The following is a 20,516-nucleotide window of genomic DNA, read 5'->3' on the forward strand; positions in this document are numbered from 1 at the left end:
AATCCCGAAGGGTGTGCAAACTTTTCAGTTAACTGTATACCAGGGCTTATGTGCATCTGTTTAGTGTTTTTGTATTTAGATTGAAACCGGATATCGCTGTGGTTTACAGTGGATTTTCTTTTTCAAATTGTGAATCGTACCCTCTGGAGTCTAGACCCCAACGGAAACAATGAAAAAAACTGCTAAGAAGACGTCATTTTTTCCCCCGTTTGCAAATTATTACAAATATTTATATTCACCTTCTGAACTTGTACACTTCCATTCAGCTCGATGCTGCGTCCCAATTCACCTACTTATACTATGCGCTAAAAGTATGTACTCATTTTATGAAGAAAAGCTACATGCTTTTGAGTGTGAAGCAAAAAGCGTACGTGAGCGGCCTCTAGAGACGAAATAAAAACCATCGCTGACTAATTTTGTCGTGTCATTCGAAGTGTTTTTTGATTCATTTTAGATGTCTCTGTTTTTATTTGTTATTTGGAGTATTACTTTTTGGTTCAGTTTGGATGCATATCTGTTATTATATTTTAATATTTATTAATAGTTCACATACACTACCGGTCAAAAGTTTAGACACACACAGTCTTTATTTCTATTTTTATTTTATTTATTTATTTTTATACACATTTTAGAATAATAATAAAAGTAATCAAAACTCTGGAGTAACACAAATGGAACTTTGGGAATTATGTTGTGATAAAAAAAAAAAATTCCAAAATAAATCAAAATAATTTCGTATTTTATCATCTTCAAATTAGACACCGCTTTTGCCTAGAAATTCCAGAAATGGATTCTTGGTGTTTTCTCACCCGATGTCTTGAGGAATCTCCCTGAGATGCTTTTTAAACAGTTTTAAAGGAGTTCCCACCTATGCTGGACACTTACTGGTTGCTTTTCTGAATATTTCGCTCAGAGTCATCCGTTTAAAAAAATTAAGATTTTTTTTGTGAATAAAACGTCAATTTCAAACTTTTAATCATACACCTTCAGATCAAAAGATTTTTAAGATCATTTCATAGTAACGTATCAAGCCCTCCGTAGAAAATATTGATGTTCCTCCTGTTAGAAAAGTCTGATTCACTCACCAGTCTATCAGGTAGAGGTCTGGAGTGAGGTTGGAGCTTTGGAAGTGACTGAACAACCTGGGAAGATTTTCCTCAAAGAAGACCTCGAACACTGCGAAGTACTTCAGCATCTGCAGGTGAAGAAGCAGCACGGCAAAGTCAACACCACAGAAGAACCAAAAAATAAATACATAAATAAATAAAACCAAGATGGCGGCGCACACCGTTGCTGCGGCTCACGGCTCTCCTTTCCAGTCTTAATTTCATTGTACATATGTATAGTGACAATAAAAGGCATTCATTCATTCATTCAAAAACCCCAGATGTGTTGAGAGTTCTGTACCAGTTCATGGTCCACTCTGAAGAAAGCCATCTGACAGGGTTTATTCAGGAGGTTGGCGAAGGCGATGAAGGCGTCGGCCTCCTCCAGGTTCAGGATTAACACGGCGGCGATGAACGACATGCCCTGCACCTGCGGTGATGTTAACAATTCAGCACACACTGAGTAGCAACAGGGGCAAAGGGGTATGTGTGTGTGGCTGCTCTTTTGGTGTATTTCTGCATGCTAACGATTCTCCGATATTCAAATGTCGAGCACTTAAGCAAAACGTGCGGAGATCAATTCATCTGTAGGGTGCAGTTATGCGTGCTTGGATAGTTGTCGATATTTAAAGTGCACCTATTATGGTTTTGAAACATACCTAATTTTGTTTTAAATGTCTCCTACAATAGATTTACATGCATCTGAGGTCAAAAAACACTTTAATGTGCTCATAATTTAAACTGCAGCATTACCCCCCCCCGTCACAAATGACTCATTCAATGATCCGTTCTAAAGGATTCATTCTAAACGCCTCCTTTCAGAGAACATACTCTGCTCTGATTGGTCTACCGCTGTCAGTGAGCAGATAATGAAGGCCAGAGGCGGGGTTTTTTGTTACAAACCTACATAGGTTACTATAGGAAGTAAGTCTGGAATTACTAACGACTCGTTTCAGCTGTTCAGAATCGGCTCCTTCTTTCGAGAATCAATAACCCTGTTTGTTGTGCGCTTTGATTTTTGAAACAGACTTTACATTCTCAAACAGCTCTACAACACATTACACGAAATGTAACATTTGAAAAACCATAATAGGTGCACTTTAAATCTGCCGTCTGTTGATTATATGGTGGAACTTTAAACAGCTGTGCAACTCGTGGAGCCCAGTACACAATATATATTTTAATCGATTTGTTTAGCATTGTGAAAATTCATGTTACCATTAAGTTATTATAATAAGTTACAAGACGAAAACTACTCCTGACCGTTTAAGCTGTTCCGTTTAGCTCTACATACAAACATTGTAGCACGTCTACACGGTTTCCTCTGAAACCGTTTCACACTCACATATCCCACGTCAGGCCGGTAGCAGGTGTACGCCCCGAGCACGCTGTGCAGGAGGTCGTGGTATGGCCCTCCCTGACAGAATGACAGAGAAGAAAGAGGTCACGGCTTGTTTACGTGCTCGAAACCCATCCTGAGCAGTGTGAACGTTTACTAAACTCACCTTCTGGAAGATGAACAGCGAGGGAAAGGTGCGGGAAATGTCGAGCTTGATCAGATCCAGGCTGGATTCCCGGTCCGCCAGCGACGCTCCGCTGTCGGCTGTGGACGACGCGGCGACACGGGCGTACGTTCATACGCAGACACATTTTATATGTTGGGAAAACAAGCAAACAAACAAACAAACAAATAAATAAATGAAAAGCAGGACTGTACTCTCGTTATGATTTATGCATTGTGATAACTACAGTGAGGAGAAACACTTTATCTAGCCATACACTGACGTTAACTCAATACAGTGAGTTCAAGTAAAGAAAAGGACAACTGGTAAGCAATATAAAGTGAATAAATCAGCAAAAAAAAAAGTGGTTTCAACTCATTCCTGCCTGAAATTTTGCTGAAGCAGCACAAAAAGAAGGAAAGGACTAATCTCACACGCCTACTGCTCTCTGTTTTCAACAGCCCTGCTTCTGGAAGTAACGTTCCCACTCATCCAGCCACGATATGAATCATGGTCTCGGCAAATTATTTCAAAGCTTATTGTCTTATGAGGGGTAATAAACTACCGACATCCTAAAAAGCTATGACGTGAAAGAATTTTCTCCCAAAATAGTGTTTTTGTATGTATTTTAATTTTGGGGAATTACAATACACCATATACTGTACACTTTCAGCTGTTTTAGACGTGGCTAATTCAAGTGCGGTGGTTCACTTCAGTCTGAGAGGGCGTCAGAAAAATGCTCTATTAAACTTAGCTAAAGTGATTTCGCTTGACTGTGATTAAAGCAAAATGTAAAACTTAAGGCCTTTCTGCACTCATAATCTGGGGGGGTACCACAAAAAATTAAATAAAATAAACCATACACACTGCAGATGTGAAAAGAGCAAAGTACAATGCAGGCACAAGTACAGGAAGAGCTCCTGTCCCTGGAGAACAGCTCAGAGTTTAAGACAAGCCTGAAGACAGCTGTGTGGAAAAGCAGAGGGAAAAGCTGCAGTTAACTGGGCCTGGTGTCTGAGAGGAAGTTCATATTGAGGAACTGGCTCGAACGAAAGCAGGGAAGCAGGAGGATTCGGACGTTTCCGTCTACACGTGGTGTTTGTAAAGACGTACCCTCTGCCTCGACCTCGCTGCCTGTCTCTCGGAAGCTCCTCCAACGCTCCTTAGCCCGGGAGAGAAAGATCTCGTACAGCTCTGCCAAGAAGTGGACAGCAAGACGAGTGAGGAAGGAAACATGGGGAGAAAGAAAGCGAGCTTGATTTATCTTGGACACAAACCCCGAGCTGAAAAGTTCTTTCATGCTTCTGCTGTTTGTTTGTTTTTACTGCAAGAATTGAAGCAAGACCAAACCGATAAATATATTACAACTTCCACACTAGTCTCAATGCAACATGCACGTATGTTAGTGGCAGCTCTGTTACTATAGACGTTAGGGCTGCACGATTATGGCCAAAATGATAATCATGATTATTTTGATCAATATTGAGATCACGATTATTCATTGATTTTAGTGACAAAATATTCTTATTGCACTTTCACATTTAAATAAACAGGCCACTGCTTTCACCTCCTTGTTGTGCTACATTCCTGTAATGTACAAATCTTTGCATCAAATTAGACTGGTCCTTAAAGTGCATCGTCTCCTAGAAGCAAAATATAAATAAAAATTTTACCCAAAATATAGGATAAGTGAAAATAAAAATGCCATCAACCAAAAGGAAAATATACATCAAATATAACAATATGCAACCAAATGAAAACAATTCAGGCGAATGCAGAAAAGGTGATGTTTACAGGAGGAGAGACGCAGCCACATCACCCAATAGAGCGGTGACGCAGGAAACCCGGACGTTATCGTCACACCGGTTCCCTCGACAAAAACACAATAGGATTTTTACATAGACTTTTGGATTATTGCAAAAAAATTAATTCTGTGATCAACAAAAGTTTACAACACTAACACGTTTTGTCCATCAAGATCATTTTCACAAATGAACACAACTTTTATGAAGTTTGAAACCTAAATACAATCGCAAGAAATAAACAGCTAACCGTGTGCTGTAAACGAACTACACCACGGTCACTCGACTTCAACGTCACCATCACCGAGCTTCTGACTACTTCTCCAAACTTTATTTAAAAACACTTTCCATAATACGGATTCACTCTGTGGATGAATCTTCATCCACGTTTTTTTGGGAATTGTGCACAGCACACCTGAACCAGTTTATCTGCAAAGTTTTTTATTGTTCGGCGTGAAGACGTTTAATGTCCCCGACATCGTCTGTAGTCCCACTTAGCAACATGTTAGAGTCACGATTTCCCCTCGCACGAAGCGCTGGGGCACGAAGCGAAGCTGGGAGCATGAGTGCTAAAATGCTAACTCGTTTCTGGGTTTTGGCATTTCAAAATGACGTCATACCTGCGCCGCTCTATGGTGACTGGCTGTAAGTTTAGGAAGCGCTTGTTTTGATCTGCAGCAGAGTTTTCTATGAGCGGAGGACAAATTTAAACCTCAGTATCGCAGTCGATCATGTCCATGTAATTGCGGGTAGTTCGATTTATTGTGCAGCCCTAATAGACGTTACTGTCTATGATTTTTCAGTGCTAGGAAACTTGAGCGTTATTGCAGCTACAGTATATAATGACTTTTTAAATAAAGAAGTCGTTTTAGGCAGATATTTCCCAAGCGTGATTAAAAGGTATAGTCAGCAATTTGGTGGATGTTTCCTTGAAAATTGCTGTTTTGCAACTACGGCTCATTCCTTCAGTACTCCCTTCAAAGCCACGCCCCCTGAACGCATGATGCTTTGGCTAGAATGCCTGTTTACTCTTTCAATAGCGAGCTCTTTCTGAATAGACAGGCATCATGAGACAGCCTCTAGGGAGGAGGCAGGAAGTGGCAGATACTTTTATCTAAAGCAAGCTGAGCAGACGAGGGTTAAGAGCCTTGCTCAATGACCCAATAGTGGCAGATTGGTAGTACCGGGATTTGAACCAACAACTCTCCAGAGAACTAACCTCCGAGCCACCACTTCCCTGCTAGCAATGGATGTTCATGGTTGTTTTTGTGAATTCAACATTTATAATATATATATATATATATATATATATATATATATATATATATATATATATGTGTGTGTGTGTGTGTGTGTGTGTGTGTGTGTGTGTGTGAAAGTGTGTAAAGAGAGAGAGTGGAAAAATTTTTTTTCTGTAATTGAATTCAAAAAGTGGAACTTTCAGATATTCTAGATTCATTACACAAAGTGAAATATTTCAAGGTTTTTTTTGTTTTAATCTTGATTATTACGGCTTACAGCTCATGGACATCAAAAATCCAGTATGTCAAAATATTAGAATAAAGAATTTATAATACAGAAATGTCGACCTGAGAAGAACTCTAATCAGCTAATTAACTCAAAACACCTGCAAAGGTTTCCTGATGCTTTAATCTGTCAGTCTGGCTCAGTACACACAAGCACAATCACGGGGAAGATGAAGGTAAATGTTGCATTTCATTTGGAAATCAAGGTTCCAGAGTCTGGAGGACGAGTGGAGAGGAACAGAATCCGAGCTGCTTGAAGTCCAGTGTGAAGTTTCCACAGTCAGTGATGATTTGGGAGTCATGTCATCTGCTGGTGTTGGAGCACTGTGCTTTCTCGAGTGGAGAGTCGATGCAGCGTCTACCAGGAGAGAGAGCACTTCATGCTTCCATCTGCTGACAAGTTATGGAGATGCTGATTTCCTTTTCCAGCAGGACTCGGCACCTGCCTACAGTGCCAATACTACTAGTAACTGGTTTGCTGACCATGGTGTTACTGTGCTTGATTGTCCAGAAAACTCTCCTGACCTGAACCCCATAGAGAATCTCTGAGAGACACCAGACCCAACAAAACAGACGAGCTGAAGGCCGCTATCAAAGCAACCTGGACTTCCAGAACACCTCAGCAGTGCCAGAGGCTGATTTCCCCCATGCCACGTCACATTGATGCAGTAATTCGTGCAAAAGGATTAAAGCCCTGACCAAGTATTGAGTGCATAAATTAACATACTTTTCAGAAGGTCGACATTTCTGTATTATTAATTCTTTATTCTAATATTTTGAGAGACTGAGTTTTTGATGTCCATGAGCTGTAAGCCATAATCATCAAGATTAAAACAAAACAAAAAAAAGGCTTGAAATATTTCACTTTATGTGTAATGAACCCAGAATATATGAAAAGTTCCACTTTTTGAATTAACTTATGGAAAAAAACCCTGATTTTTTGAGATGCACCCGTAGGCCTATGTATATATAAACCCCAGTGGTGTTATTATTCGTATACATACAGGACATAACTAAATAACTTACATATATTAATGTAGCTTGCCTGTATATAGAAAGCTTAACTTATTAAGGGAGCAAAATTCAAACTGAAGCCCATCAGTGCATTTCACTCAATATTAAGTCCGTCATAAAACAAAATGGTTCATTATGTAATTTTAAAAGAAACCCTAGGTTCTACATCTAGGCTCATTAAATCGTTCGAATACCTGGGGTGATGTTGAGCTCGTTGCCGATGGCTAGACTCCACACTTTGCCGCGGACGTTGGGTGGAAGACCCTGCCACCACAGGTCTTTAACCCTGCGTGTGCCGCGCCTAAACAAGGCAGGAGGAAACGAAGAGGCGGGTTGACGCCTTTAAAATCAACCGGTTATATTGTCTGTATGAATTAGCAGTGCAAGTCCAATCCCTATTAACATGAGTTTGTTATTCAATCATCGGAGGACATTAAGTGGCCGCTGTGGACTGTTACCTACTCCAGTGTATACAGATGTTCAATTTTATACCATCACTTCATAATCCTGGCTTCCATGACGGAATAAATGTCACTTATTTAAAACTGAAATACTGATCCAGTGTTGTCCTTCTGCCCCCAGAATGAATTCAGAAACCCCAATATGGATGGGTGAGGAGGTGCTCACATGCTGTCCCAGTTGGGCAGGACCTCAGTGTTCCACACCACCATGGCGTTAACGATGCTGTCCTCCTGCTTGAAGCGCTCCTTCATCTGCTGCTTCTTCTTCTGAGCCTCCTTCAACTCTGCACACACACAACAAAATAATAACCAAAACGCTGATCCCTATTAAAAGGGATAACTGATGATGAGCAATGAGTCAGCCAAGTCAGTAACCCGAACACTGGTTCAAACACGATACAAATCTCATTCACATATCTGCTTAGGAGAATTTCATTTAGTGAACGTTTCGAGCTCGACGTAGTGAAGGATAGAACACGCGGCGAATGAGAGATCCGTCTATGACTTGGTTTCTAAGCAGATCTCTGCTTTTACCTCGTCGCTTGGCTTCAGCCACCATTTCGTCGTATTCCTGCCGGTGGCGCTGAGCTTCCTCCTCGGGTTTAGCCGGAAGATTGCTGAAAAGGAAGCAAGTGGGTTTAATAAATAAATAAATAAATAAATAAATAAATAAATAAATAACGCATCAGAGAAAACGAGAAACAGAAACATCATCATGCAACATACTGTCATAGCATGTTATGTTCACATTTATAACTTTTTTAAATTATATTGTTACTCTGTTACACCTATCTTTTGCACTACTTGTTACGTCCGGCATCCACACTAAAACTGTGTACTGTTCGGCGCTACACTGTCACTTACTGTGCCCACTGTCCTGTTTTAGTAGTATTCTACCGTCCTGTGTTGTTAGCACACATTTGCATATGCGCTTTGTGTAGATATGTGTAGCTCTTATTTAGTTCTGTGTCGTCTCATGTGGTTAGTGTGTTGTTTTACGTAGCATCACGTTCCTAGAGGAATGTTGTTTCGTTTCGTGTACTGTACCAGCTGTAAATGGTCGAAATGACAAAGCCACTTGAACTTGAACTGAATGGTGCACTGTAGGGGCGTGGCTTATTAAAACCATTTACATTTAGACGTCGGGGTTTTTCCTTCTTCTGTAAATTGCCATGCTTTGACACGGAGTTTAATCTGCTCCAGAGTTCATCAACATTCTGCTTGAACAAACAGCAGGTACATTAAATACAATCACGTTATAATCACACAGCAGTGCTGTTGAGTTCTCAACTCTGATTTGCTAGCAAGTGTTGATTGAGTTTCTATAACAACAGAGCTGCAAAAGGCTTTGCAGTTTCTAACATGCAAGAGAAACAAAGAGAAACAAGAGAGGAAACGACTGTTCAGCATATGTTCCACAACGAAAACGTAACTATAAACGAATTAAAATGTATCACGTGACATGACGTTCTGGTAAATGTATAAGAGGAATAAAACACTTGATATGCGGATATAGATAAATAATCGACTTCAGGGTGTTAACCTTGAAGTCTCTACCCACCCCACCGTTGATTGTTTTCCGTAAACGCCACATCCCGAAGTGCTTTACTCCCTACTTATTTGCAGTCACACTGCGTGATTACCAGCTCAACATCGTTGTGTCCATATTAGAAAATTACCATCCCCAATCCAGAACCCGAGTGCCAGTATTTATTATCTGCTGCTCCAGGTTTGTCTCTAGACCTCACGAATCGCAAATCCCTCTCTCGTTTCAGCCAGCGTTCATTCTTTATGAGTGCCGGAATAAAGGGAGCCGGTCTGAATGAGCCACGTGGTGAAACGGGAGCCGTCGAATAAGTCGAGGCTCATTTCGAGCTCTTTGTTCCAGAGAAGTGAGCACGTCGCTGAGCTAAACGATACAGCGCGCGCCGCACGCCACGCCCTGATCTGCAGGCAGAGACGACGAGGACTGTGTGCAGGACGGCTGAGAAGCAGGACATAATGCCGAGAGCTCATTTGGAAGCTCGGTAATGCGCTGTGCTTTATCCCGAGATGGCGCTGAGGTCAAAGAGGCTCTAATGCTACCCGACACCGATCTTACTTTAGCATGTGTGATGACGTGAAAATTAAGATTTAGAGTCTAGAATTCCACAACAGGGTAAACGGCGGTGTCTTGTGAGGCGCCGGCATGTTTTGCTAAACAAATCCAGGCTGGGGCTGGTACTGAAAACGCTGCAGCAACAACTATACAGAAAGAAACACAATAGCTGGGTGTGTAAGGGTGATATCATATGCACAGCCCAGAGCTCATAAGGAACTGGACAGGCAGCCAGGCATGGTTTTATCTTTTAGTGAGCAAGAAATCATTGGATACTTGTACAAGGTCATGGCCAACATACTTTATGCTCAGTGCGAATGTCGACATTTGTGAGAACTTCGTTGGCCCGGCGCGCTTAGTGGACAAAATATAATTATACAATTATTAAAAAAATATTAAAACGCCCTTTATTTCCTAACAAATGCTAATTAGTCCAATCATAAACAGCATATCCAGTCTAGTCCACAGAACTAAGACTGATCTCTACCAAAGGGATGGAAAGAAAGGATCTGTTCATGATTCAAAACATACACGCTCATCTGTTAAACACGATGGAGGTAGCATCACGGCTTGGGCTCGCATGGCTGCTTGTGGAACAGGCCCAAAGTGATGGGAGGAAGGGAGTGGAGCTTCTCGGGGCCGGAGAGCTCAAAACAATTGTGCAACTATCAGTCGGTCGGCCCGTCGACATTTTGGCGTGGGTGGTGGGGTGTGCGTGTGTGTGTGTGTGTGTGTGTGGGGGGGGGGGTTTACAAAACCTAACCGATATTGAAGTGACATTAAAACCCAAGCAATGTTTATCCAGTACCCATCCATCCATTAACCCCAGTACTCACGCAGGCCGGTCTTCTAATATGAGTGCTGTGGTGGACAGTGGTTCAAACTCCAGATTCTTACGTCGCCCTTGAGCCGGCTGGGATGGGCTATGGGCTCCTTTGCCAGCCTTAGCTTCATATTCCTGTGAATAATAAAAAAAAATTAAAAAATAATTTAGAATCATTTCCTGTTAGTTAAACCCTCAGGGCTGGAAGACGAGCAAACTGAATGGAGGTCACAGGGTTTACAGAATGGGAAGTTGCTTTAGAAACAATGTAGGGGATGTGAAAGGTGAACGAGGCAGCAAGAAAACAGATGACGGGGATCAAGATCACAAGGACCACTGGGGCCTTCAGGCCATGGCGTGTGATTTTTATAATTACGAGAAAATGAAAGGTCACTATAAACTCAGTGAGGAGGGCATAGGGCACGTCTTAAAGCTAAAGAGATGACGTCATGAGGCACCGAGCTGTGAAACTCATTTTGAAGAAACCAACCCAACGTCTGGGAAATTTGAATAGGGACAGTTCCCTATTCTCTGCATTTCGTGCCTTCAAGACCACAATGCCATAGATGACTTCTGTGGGGGGAAAAACAGCACAAGCCTAAGCTTTTAGAGTCCAAATGGTAGTCAATAGTTATATTGTTCAATGGGGGGGGTTTAGCCCACAAGACATGTGCACGGTCACGAGGGGGGAGAAATGAGCAATGGTCATGGTGGATGAGATTATAAAGCATGCAGACATAACCTCATATCAGCAGATGTTCTTTACACATCTAGACGACATTATTATGGCTAGACATTTTATATACAATACAGTACAGCACAGCGTTAACCTGCTCAGGAACATCAAATAAAAGAAAGTGAACGCACACGTGGCAGAAAAGCAGAAGAGGGACATAGTGACTCACTGAGGTTGATTAAGAAGCACGTCAGCATTTCTAACCCTAACACATCTGCAAGCCAGCGAAACGACTTCTGGGCAAGCGTCCAGGAAAGCAGGCATGAGCATGAGACATATTGATGGATGAAACGGGCCAAAGGAAGGCGATGCTCCATGCAGAGACGACGACACGTAATAACAATGGATAAAAGGCATTTATTATTTAAAAAAAAAAAAAAAAAAGGCATACCCCAGCGCTTAACAGATTGGGAGTTGAAACAGATGTGAGGTTGCCTGGGTTACTCTCCTGAAGAAAGAAAGAGAATGCACTCAGTTTATTTTTATTTGTTTGTTGTTTTTTTTTAACCAGCATAAACACAAACCTCTGGAAAAATCACACAGAGCCCAAAACGAGCTTTCATAATTTACTTCCACATATTTGGATGAGCAGAACTACGTCAGAACTGAGCCTTCCTTAAAAGTCTACCTCAAAACACTGCACAGAAATGTGACGATATGCGAACTTACCCCTACGGCCTTTCGTTTATTATTAACGACTCCCATCCCTAGAATTCTTGACTGACTCGTGTGAAGGGTGTGAGCGTTTTTTGCTAGCTCGCTAAGCACTTTGTGCTGAAATGGACTACTTTAGATCACATGTCAGGAAATTTTTTTCCCGAGCACTTGAGGTTATTCGCATGCAGCATTTAGTCAGAAGGACCTCGGAGTACCGAAGCTGCCTGGAACCAGGAGGCTGGGAATGACATTTGGCTTACCTCGAAGCTAAGTGAGTCATAATTACATACACAACTTTTTAGGGAGCCTTAAGTACTTCAGGCTGGGCGGGGGAGCATCATTCCCAGGTACACCACTGTGCTGAAATATGCTTGGGTTGAGCGATATGATCATATAAAAATCACTATTGTGACAGAAATTTAATACAGTTTTTTATTTCAAACCACATGTTCTCACCAATTTGCTCACCTGCCAATTCCCACCCACCCACCAGCCAGCTCTCCTCTATCAACCAAGAAAACATGTGCTTCCTCAGAAACTACACACATGTTCTTCAAACTGCCGCTCATGCTGCATCACAGGGCAGCGTAACACGCTCAGAAGAAAACGCTATCTACACTCTTTCACGATACATGAGCTCACAGATGCCCACAAGTACCAAATACCATACCTCCAACCCAAGAGCACGGCGAACTTCGCTCCCTTGGATCGTTGGAACTCAAAGGGCTTTTTAAGCAATATTTCAACAGTTCCTCCAGCGTCCTCATGTGCATGTAATGTCATTTACACAACTTTGTCTGTTTGTATGCAAACACTGTACTATACTGCTTTGGACAGTTATCACACCCTGGACTTTTTTATACTGTACATGTCCATCATCGGCAGGAATAAAGGCGAAAAGCTTTGGCCTGTTTGTGAACGTGTTAAACACCGAGAAGACCATCAAGGTTGTAGATAAATGCAGAGGCTGAAATGGCAGCCTACTGGTCACGTTCTTGTCTCGCTCGGGTAAACAGTGGAAGAGACTCGAACGTGGAGAAAGAATTCGTGTGCGCTCAGAAATCCGACCTGGCCATAATCCAGAAGCGTCCGCCAGCTGGATGTCTGGATTTGAACTGCAGCAACAATACGGGCCCTGTATTCCTCCTCATTCTTAACACACACTAGAGGAAATGGACCTGAAGGGGCGTTTTAGTATTTTATATCTGAACTCTACTGTAATCCTTTAGCGTTTCAGATGCTGCTGAAACCCTTCCAATGCTTTGTTTGATAACATCATCCAGTTATATTCCGGCCTCCTCTCCGCGTACAGTTTCGCTCGTTTAGTTTACATTGTTCAGGTCCTGACCTAAAAGGCACTTATCAATCCCTTTCGTCTGAGAAATATCTAAGCATCTAAGAAATTGAGAAAAAGAATCAATAGGACACTGATGAACAAACTGGAGAGCTAGATCAGCATCTCTCTCTCGTTAATGTAAAAGACAACAACAACTATAATCCTTGAATCTTATATATAATCAACCGAAGTGCAAATACCAACACTATGTAGTAGCGATGAATTATTTATTGAACAGTGGAAAGTTGAAAAGGTATTAACGTTACCTATGTATACAGAAACCAACATATCCTCAATCAGTAGAGCAATTGCAATCCCTAGAATCGGGACTTTCCCCCATATCCAACAGGCTAAATTTACTTCACCGAGTTCCTCCTCAAAATCAAATTCTGTACTACGTCCGACACCTATATGCTTATCAAACCACTCATTTATAAAAAAAAAAAAAAAAAAAAAACTTTGAACCTGGTCAGCTGTCAAACTATAGATCAATGTCAAACCTCCCACTTATTTCCAAGACCCTCAAAAACACTGCAGCTCAGCAGCTAAGCATACTTACATAGGAATCACATACATTCATTACTTCAATCAGTGTTTAAGCCTCATCACAGTACTGAGGAAGCGCCGGTTAAAGTAGCAAATGAACTACTACTCTCCTTTGATCACAGTTGTGTCACCTTGTAGCTTTCTACAACGTAGATCATATCATATAATGTTCTAGCCAGACTACTGTACAACACTGGGTAGGAGTTAAGGGAAAGACGTATTCCTGGCCCAGGTCTTATCTTACCGACTCCTATCAGTTTGTAAAATGTTAATGTCGACCGCTCAATGTATACAAAAGTCAAATCTGGTGTTCAACATAAACATAAAATCTTATTAGCTTCTACTGCCATGCTGATGGCTGTACGTCTCAGCTACAACCAGGTGACAGACACCAGCTTAATAAAGTTGAGGAATATGTAAAGGACATTAGATACTGGATGCTGAGTAACTTCCTCATACTTAATTCTGAGAAAACAGAAGTATTCCTACCAAGGCCACAGGCAGCTCGAAGTAAGCTCTCTGATTATATGGTAACTCTTGATGGCCTTTCGGTTGCATCATATGTAGCAATGAAAGTTCTTGGCATGAATATTGACTCTTTTGCTACCAGTAGGATGGACTACTGCTGATTATTGTTGTCTGGAAGTTCCAGCTGGTTTGAAAACACGCCAAGGTTAGTCGAAATGCAGCAGCTGGAGACTAGTCTTACTAAAACCAGAACATTTTGTCCATAGAATGCCATGTCTCAATGTTGAGAGAAGTATTAGAACGTTTTTGAGCCCTGAAACTCAGCTAGTCATCTTTGCTACAAGCATAAAAACCTGTCACTGACTTCATTTACATGGACAGCAGTAATCTAATTATTGACCTTATTCTAAATAAGACAATACTGTGATTAAGGTGTTTACATGAGTCGCTTTTAGAATACTCCTTTCATGTTCCCGTTTTACGTTATAGAACGTAGATCGATTGACAGCACACGTCATTACGTCGTATGGGAGTTTTCACTGCATTTTGCGACAGGACACGATCACACACGGCAGCGCTCAACCGTTTAACGGCAAACACAAGAGCACGGCTGCGTTCGAAACCGCGTACTTACCTACTATATAGCAGGAGAACTACATGTATCTCGGCTACTATATAGTAAGTAAGTACGCGGTTTGAGACGCAGCCCACGGCTTCAAGCAGTCGTCTATTTGGACGTATAGCATGACAAATAATTAACTGCACTTGAAACATTTGTAAAAATTAAAAATAAAAACACCCAAAACTGTATACGGTACCATAACGAAAATTATGTTACTATTGTTGTCCATGTAAACGTACTGTCTGAAACACTAAAAACTCTTATGGTAAACGTCCAACAACCTGGAAACACTGAATGATTGCAAAACCTGGCAGTTTTCCCACTAAGCAACGTTTTAAGGCAAATTCTACGCACGTTCCCGTAGCCTTGCTTAATCGCGGTGATAACAGTATTTCAAGAATGCCACCCACCACTAGGTCAGATACGTGATCTTGAAAAAATCCCAGGACGTGGGCAAATGTTTGACATATTTTTAGGAAAGTGTGACTTTGCAAGGAGACCTGTTGGATGGTTTTGGAGTCTTTGGGAGGGCTCTCTCTCGGCGGGACCTTCCCAAACAGCTTCCAGCCAGGAACACTTGCAGACTCTTTCTGCTTTCTGGAGAACAGGCCCCTGGCAAACACACAAGCAAGGGAGCATCTTTAACACACTTTTGGCATTTTTTTTTTTTTACTGACACAGAAACTAAAGAAATCTGTGAGCGGTCAAAAACAAAATCTGGTGCACTCTCATCAGACTGCCAATAAAAGGTAAAAGGTCTCTACCAAAAACAAACTCTGATGGAGAACTGAGAGGCAGCATAAGGCCATGTAAATGAATCTCTAGACAAAAAACACACGGTGCGTGACGTTTCCTGGTAATGTTCCACTTTGTGCAGGCTTTTTGCAGAAGTGCTAAAACAGAGAGTAGATCTGTAACCCAGTTTTGCATGCAGCCATTACAAAAGCACTGCTAAACTCAAGCCTAATAGATTTCACTAGAAGCTTCCTACTCTCCAGCCTGTATCTCTTAGACATGTGGGGTTTTTTCCTTCATCCTGTTCTTTGATTTAATGATGTGCTTAAGATGGCAGCTAATGAGATGGCAGCTAATGAGCCCGACTATGATACTTTGCATTTTTAAAAATAGGTCAGTGGCTCAGACGAGGAAACGTGTGAAATTTGATCCGATACAGAACCAGTGCTCGAGGCCAGTACTGAGCTAATACTCGTACTCGGTGTCAGATTGACGTATTCTTGGTTTTCAGTGTTCACCTCACCGTGCACCGCAAATCAACCAAACTGTTTGCACTCAGCATCAAGGTCGAGCTCACGTGCTTGGGTTTATTTTTCCAACACCTACGTCCTGTATTTACACACTTGGTTATCATCCTCAACAACTAGAATAAGGGTTTAAATCAGAAATTCGCAACCTTTTGTAACTAAAGCCCCCTCAAGCCTCCCCTATCATGTGGCACCCCCCCAATATTGGAGGAGACCAGATATAATGATTACCTATTCTATATAAAATCAATCTATCTACCTATCTATATATATATATCCTAATCTATAATATGTTTTTGATAGATAGATATTTTTGCTACTGTGTTTTTGTACTTTATTTTAAATTACTTTTCATAACTTTGATGACTTTTATAAAACTATATAACGGACAGGTATGGAACATGAATGATCAAAAACGTTTCTGAACACTAGAACTACTCTGAACAAGAGAGCTAGGTTGAAATAACGTGGACTATTTTACATGTGAAACAGGTTGCATTACATTCGTCTTGCGTTTTAAAAAACATTCGTATATGAAGGATGTAAATTGGGATGAAGGTCGCGTCTCGTTATCCACGACATTGTTAAATGTCCAGCTCTCAGACTCTCACTGAACAGAGCAGACGCAGAGAGAGGTGTGAGTGCAGCGGGAAAGCGCGACCTCGCGCTTGCAGGACAGTACTGGTGATATTTGGAAAGTAACTAAGGTTTATCCAAAAAGTCGAAAGATTTGGCGCTAGGTGTTTTATTTTTTTTTTTGCAGTGAAAAAGGCGCTAAAGGGGTCTGAAAAGTTACTAAGTTGGCAACACTGGTCTGCACTGACAGCTAGACAAGAAAAGCAACAAGAAGAAGCAGCAACAAGAAAATACAGAGGGAACGCGGGGTTTTTCATTTATACACATTCTATTTGAAAATTTAAAAAAATAATAATAATAATAAAAAATACAAAGTACCCAAATGATGCCCTGTCTGTGTTTTTTCCTTGAAAACAATTTGCGCCCCCCTTCCGATCCCCCCCGTCAGAAACATGAAATCGGAGACTACAGTAGACACGATGGACATCTGAACATCACCTGTCTAAAACATTGAATTCAATCTGAGCCAAGAGACTCTCTTTCTTTTTGCCATCAGTGACCCGATTCAGCAAGCTGACGTGCTCTGGGTGTCGAGGGAAAGTGTCGCAGCGTTCATTTCTTGAACCGAGGAACACGACGACCCTACCGATGTTCGATTTGAGATTCCAAAATTTTCGCTGCAGGGATGAAACAACGAAATCCGCCATACTGTCAGCACGATACGTGCATTTGAATCAGGGCACAGGAAAAGTTAATTTCTTACAGCGCAGATTTTAAAAAAATAATAAAAAAAAATAATAATAATAATAATAATAATAAAAATAAAGAGTTTGGAAGTCAGCACTTCAGAAGCCAGAATCTGACTGACACTGAGGATGTTGCTGAATTTAATGCGAACCCGTTCCCTTGCGTAGCTATTGAGAAAACAGCAGCGTACCTCTACGGACACGGAGGGAGGGGGCGTGCAGAATGACCGAGAGTTGAAAGTCAGTTCAGCTTCTGATGACTTTGAGAAATTTTAACCTGTGCGCTCGACATCCCATCCATCCGTTTACTCGCGTCAAACAGGCTTTTCACGGAACATTAGCAAGCGATACGTTCGCTCGCCTGACAAACAGACCGCTCGACTAGCAGCCTTCAGCTGTGTTCCTGACTACAGAAGAATTTCAGGAACTCCGCAGGCACAGACACCTCGTGTGTATTAAAAAGACTGCGTATAGCATATTAAAATGTTCTGTGCACAAACATGCACACTGATGTTTCTGTATACGAGTGAATAACGACATGGAGTCCAGATCATGCAAATAAAGGTGGGTAGAAAACGGTGGCGTTTCGTGGATGTGACGTCTTTACTCGTGTTGATATTTGGTGAAGGTAAGTGCCCGGTTCTGTTGGATCAGAGGACAGGAGCGACTTGTACGTCCTTGTCTGGAACAACACCCCCTATCTCAACACTCTCCTGAAGGCTTACGTTCCCTCACGCAATCTGCATTCAACTAATGACCGACGCTTTGTAGTGCCTACTCAACATGACTCAAGGTCCCTTTCAGGAACCTTCACACTAACTGTTCCTCAGTGGTGGAATGAACTTACAACCTCAATCCGGACCACAGAATCTGTCACCATCTTCAAAAATCAGCTAAAGACCCACCTCTTCCGTGATCCCTTAACTAACCCCTAATAAATGCCAACCCCACATTATTTAAAAAAAAAAAAAACCTTACACCTCTACTCTGCACACTTTGCTTCTCTAGAACTCAATTATAAATCCTGTATGGTAGCACTACTTGTATTGTTCTCCGCTTGATACATCGCTTTGCATGTATTCCCTCATTTGTTTTTTTTTTTGGATAAAAGCGTCTGCTAAATTAATAAATGTAAACGTCGGATGCTCGCATCCAGAAATAAATACCTAATTAGGATTCTAAAATCAATTCGCGGCTCGCTTCTTTAAATCTCACACGTCGAATATTCTCAGTCCGTCAATCCGTCTTTTCCTTCTGCTGAATTTCCTAACATGCTTCAGTCGGGTCAAGTTCAGAGCAATTCAGGTCGAACGTTTCAGCTCATCAGGATATTCCAGACGCTTTATTATCCGCCTGTCAGGTGTACGTGGAGCTGCAGTAGGATATAATTATAATGAATTTGTGAGGACTGCTTTCAGCCGATCTGCTACCATGTGATAATGATTAACATCTGTTCACTTTTAAACGTGCGCTTTCACAGCTCTGATTAAAGGAGCTAACAGGAACATGTTGGCCCTTTGGAGCCTCCACATCAGCCTGTCAGCAGTGTGTGTGTGTGTGAGGAATGTATATGAATAACAGCATGCACTCTGGCCTCGAGTTACTGATGAGTCTTTCCAGTGTCGCTGGTCCTCGTGTCGAGAACCTAATAAATAAATCATTTTCCAAAGCTCGGGCCGGGTGATCCTACCTGCCGAAGATCTCGGAGATGCCGTGCTTCTTCTGTCTCAGGGCTGGCTCGGCTACGTCGGCCACGTTGTCCGGGGCGCTCTGGCGCCGGCTGATTTCATACGTGTTCCTCGAGCTCAGGCTCACGTCCACGAACGCCGGGTCCGGGCCGGACTCGCCGTCCTCGGGGCTCGAGAGAGTCCGGGGGGAGGAGCACGGATCCTCTTCGGATAAGCAGTCGTTGGAAGCCGTTTCCGATTCCCGAGTTCTATCGACAGCCTCTGAGCTGGACGACAATGACCTGTGACGTGACCTCAAAGCATCATCAGCATCATCAGCATCATCATCGTTGTGTGGGGTCACGTGACCCGAATGAGGTCTGGAGGCACACAAGATGGAGCAGGTAGACAGTCCAGCTGAGGAGGATGCAGCAGCATCTGACAGCAGTTCACCGTTAGGCACTGCCTCATCCGATTCGTGACATGAGCAGTTTAGGCAGCTCACGTGACCGTTCGGGAGCTTGATCGCGGCGCGCTGATTGGCTGGACCAGTGGAACGCGGTACTGCGCGATCCTGGTGGCTTTCATCATGCGTCGGGAGGGAATGGTTTCCGTTGCCGTGCCCGAAGTTGTCCTCCTGTGGGTCCGGTCCGTTCATTTCGCCTCGGTTCTCCGTAACATGAGCAGCGGAGGATGTTGGTCTGCCTTCCTCGGCTGACGCGACCATCAGCTGCCTCGGTGACTCGGCGAGTCCGTTAATGACCTCATGACCGGGATGAGAGATCCCAACGGCGGCTGAGCGACCTGTAACGAAATCAATCATATTCGTATTCCCAACGTGCACCACACTGATGTGACAATATGCAGATTTCCTCTCGGAAAGAAGATATCCGCTTAGCTAGAACACATACCCGGTGCCTGCGCGCTACCGCTGATCTCCGCGACGCCTCGGCGGCTTTTATCCACGGTGAAGCAGTGCGTTTCCGCGCTCACATCAGCTTTAAAACCAAAGTCCGTCTAATCAAACCATCTCGGACACAAGTCAATTTCTCGGCTCCGTTTCCGGTCTTCACTCGGCTCCATAACAACAGTGCCGAGCTGGCTTCGGTGTTAGCAGAGTTAGCACTTCCTCCTCGCAGACCATGGCGGAAAATGTTCGCCTGAACGCTGAAACGTGAACCGTGTGAGGTGTCTGAGGGTAAACGGATACCGTTTACAACAATACGACTCAAATAACCACGACTTTCGGGGTTAAAACCGGTAGTTTTTGCTCGCTAGCTCTCTCTCTGCTCCAGCCCTGAATTGCAGCCATCTTGGAAATGCCGATGACGTCACTAAAGGGGTTGACGAGCGGGGAAAACGGGTCACGCGGCGCCCCCTGCTGGTCACTGTTTATATTATTAGTATTAGTATTATGATTATTACTATTATTATTATTAATAATAAATTTTATTTAATGGCAAGCCTTGAGATATATATATATATATATATATATATATATATATATATATATATATTCATATATTCTAACGTTTCCTCTTGCTTTAAAAACGCAACTCATACGATCG

The 20,516-nt window shown here is 42.4% G+C and overlaps 1 protein-coding gene across 4 annotated transcripts in view; it reads right to left on the reverse strand.

Moving 5' to 3' along the window:
* The window catches only part of tbc1d12b (TBC1 domain family, member 12b), a 23,972-nt gene extending 3,685 nt beyond the window's left edge, over nt 1–20,287 (reverse strand). The window contains exons 1-13 of one of the 4 annotated variants that reach the window (XM_017483444.3): nt 19,860–20,286; nt 18,972–19,752; nt 15,198–15,309; nt 11,460–11,516; nt 10,346–10,467; nt 7,946–8,028; nt 7,578–7,695; nt 7,145–7,251; nt 3,722–3,802; nt 2,612–2,709; nt 2,452–2,523; nt 1,408–1,536; nt 1,086–1,195 (exon numbers count right to left, since the gene is read on the reverse strand). In XM_017483444.3, coding sequence (XP_017338933.1) covers nt 1,086–1,195; nt 1,408–1,536; nt 2,452–2,523; nt 2,612–2,709; nt 3,722–3,802; nt 7,145–7,251; nt 7,578–7,695; nt 7,946–8,028; nt 10,346–10,467; nt 11,460–11,516; nt 15,198–15,309; nt 18,972–19,675 — 1,793 coding nt within the window. In that variant the 5' untranslated portion in view covers nt 19,676–19,752; nt 19,860–20,286. Of the gene's footprint in view, nt 1–1,085; nt 1,196–1,407; nt 1,537–2,451; nt 2,524–2,611; nt 2,710–3,721; nt 3,803–7,144; nt 7,252–7,577; nt 7,696–7,945; nt 8,029–10,345; nt 10,468–11,459; nt 11,517–15,197; nt 15,310–18,971; nt 19,753–19,859 lie in introns of those variants that run through there. The other 3 variants (XM_017483445.2, XM_017483446.3, XM_053685194.1) reach the window with 3 other exon arrangements.
* Nucleotides 20,288–20,516: the final 229 nt, after the last annotated feature.

The sequence above is a fragment of the Ictalurus punctatus genome, chromosome 13, assembly GCF_001660625.3.
Source record: "Ictalurus punctatus breed USDA103 chromosome 13, Coco_2.0, whole genome shotgun sequence".
Taxonomy (NCBI): Eukaryota; Metazoa; Chordata; class Actinopteri; order Siluriformes; family Ictaluridae; genus Ictalurus; species Ictalurus punctatus.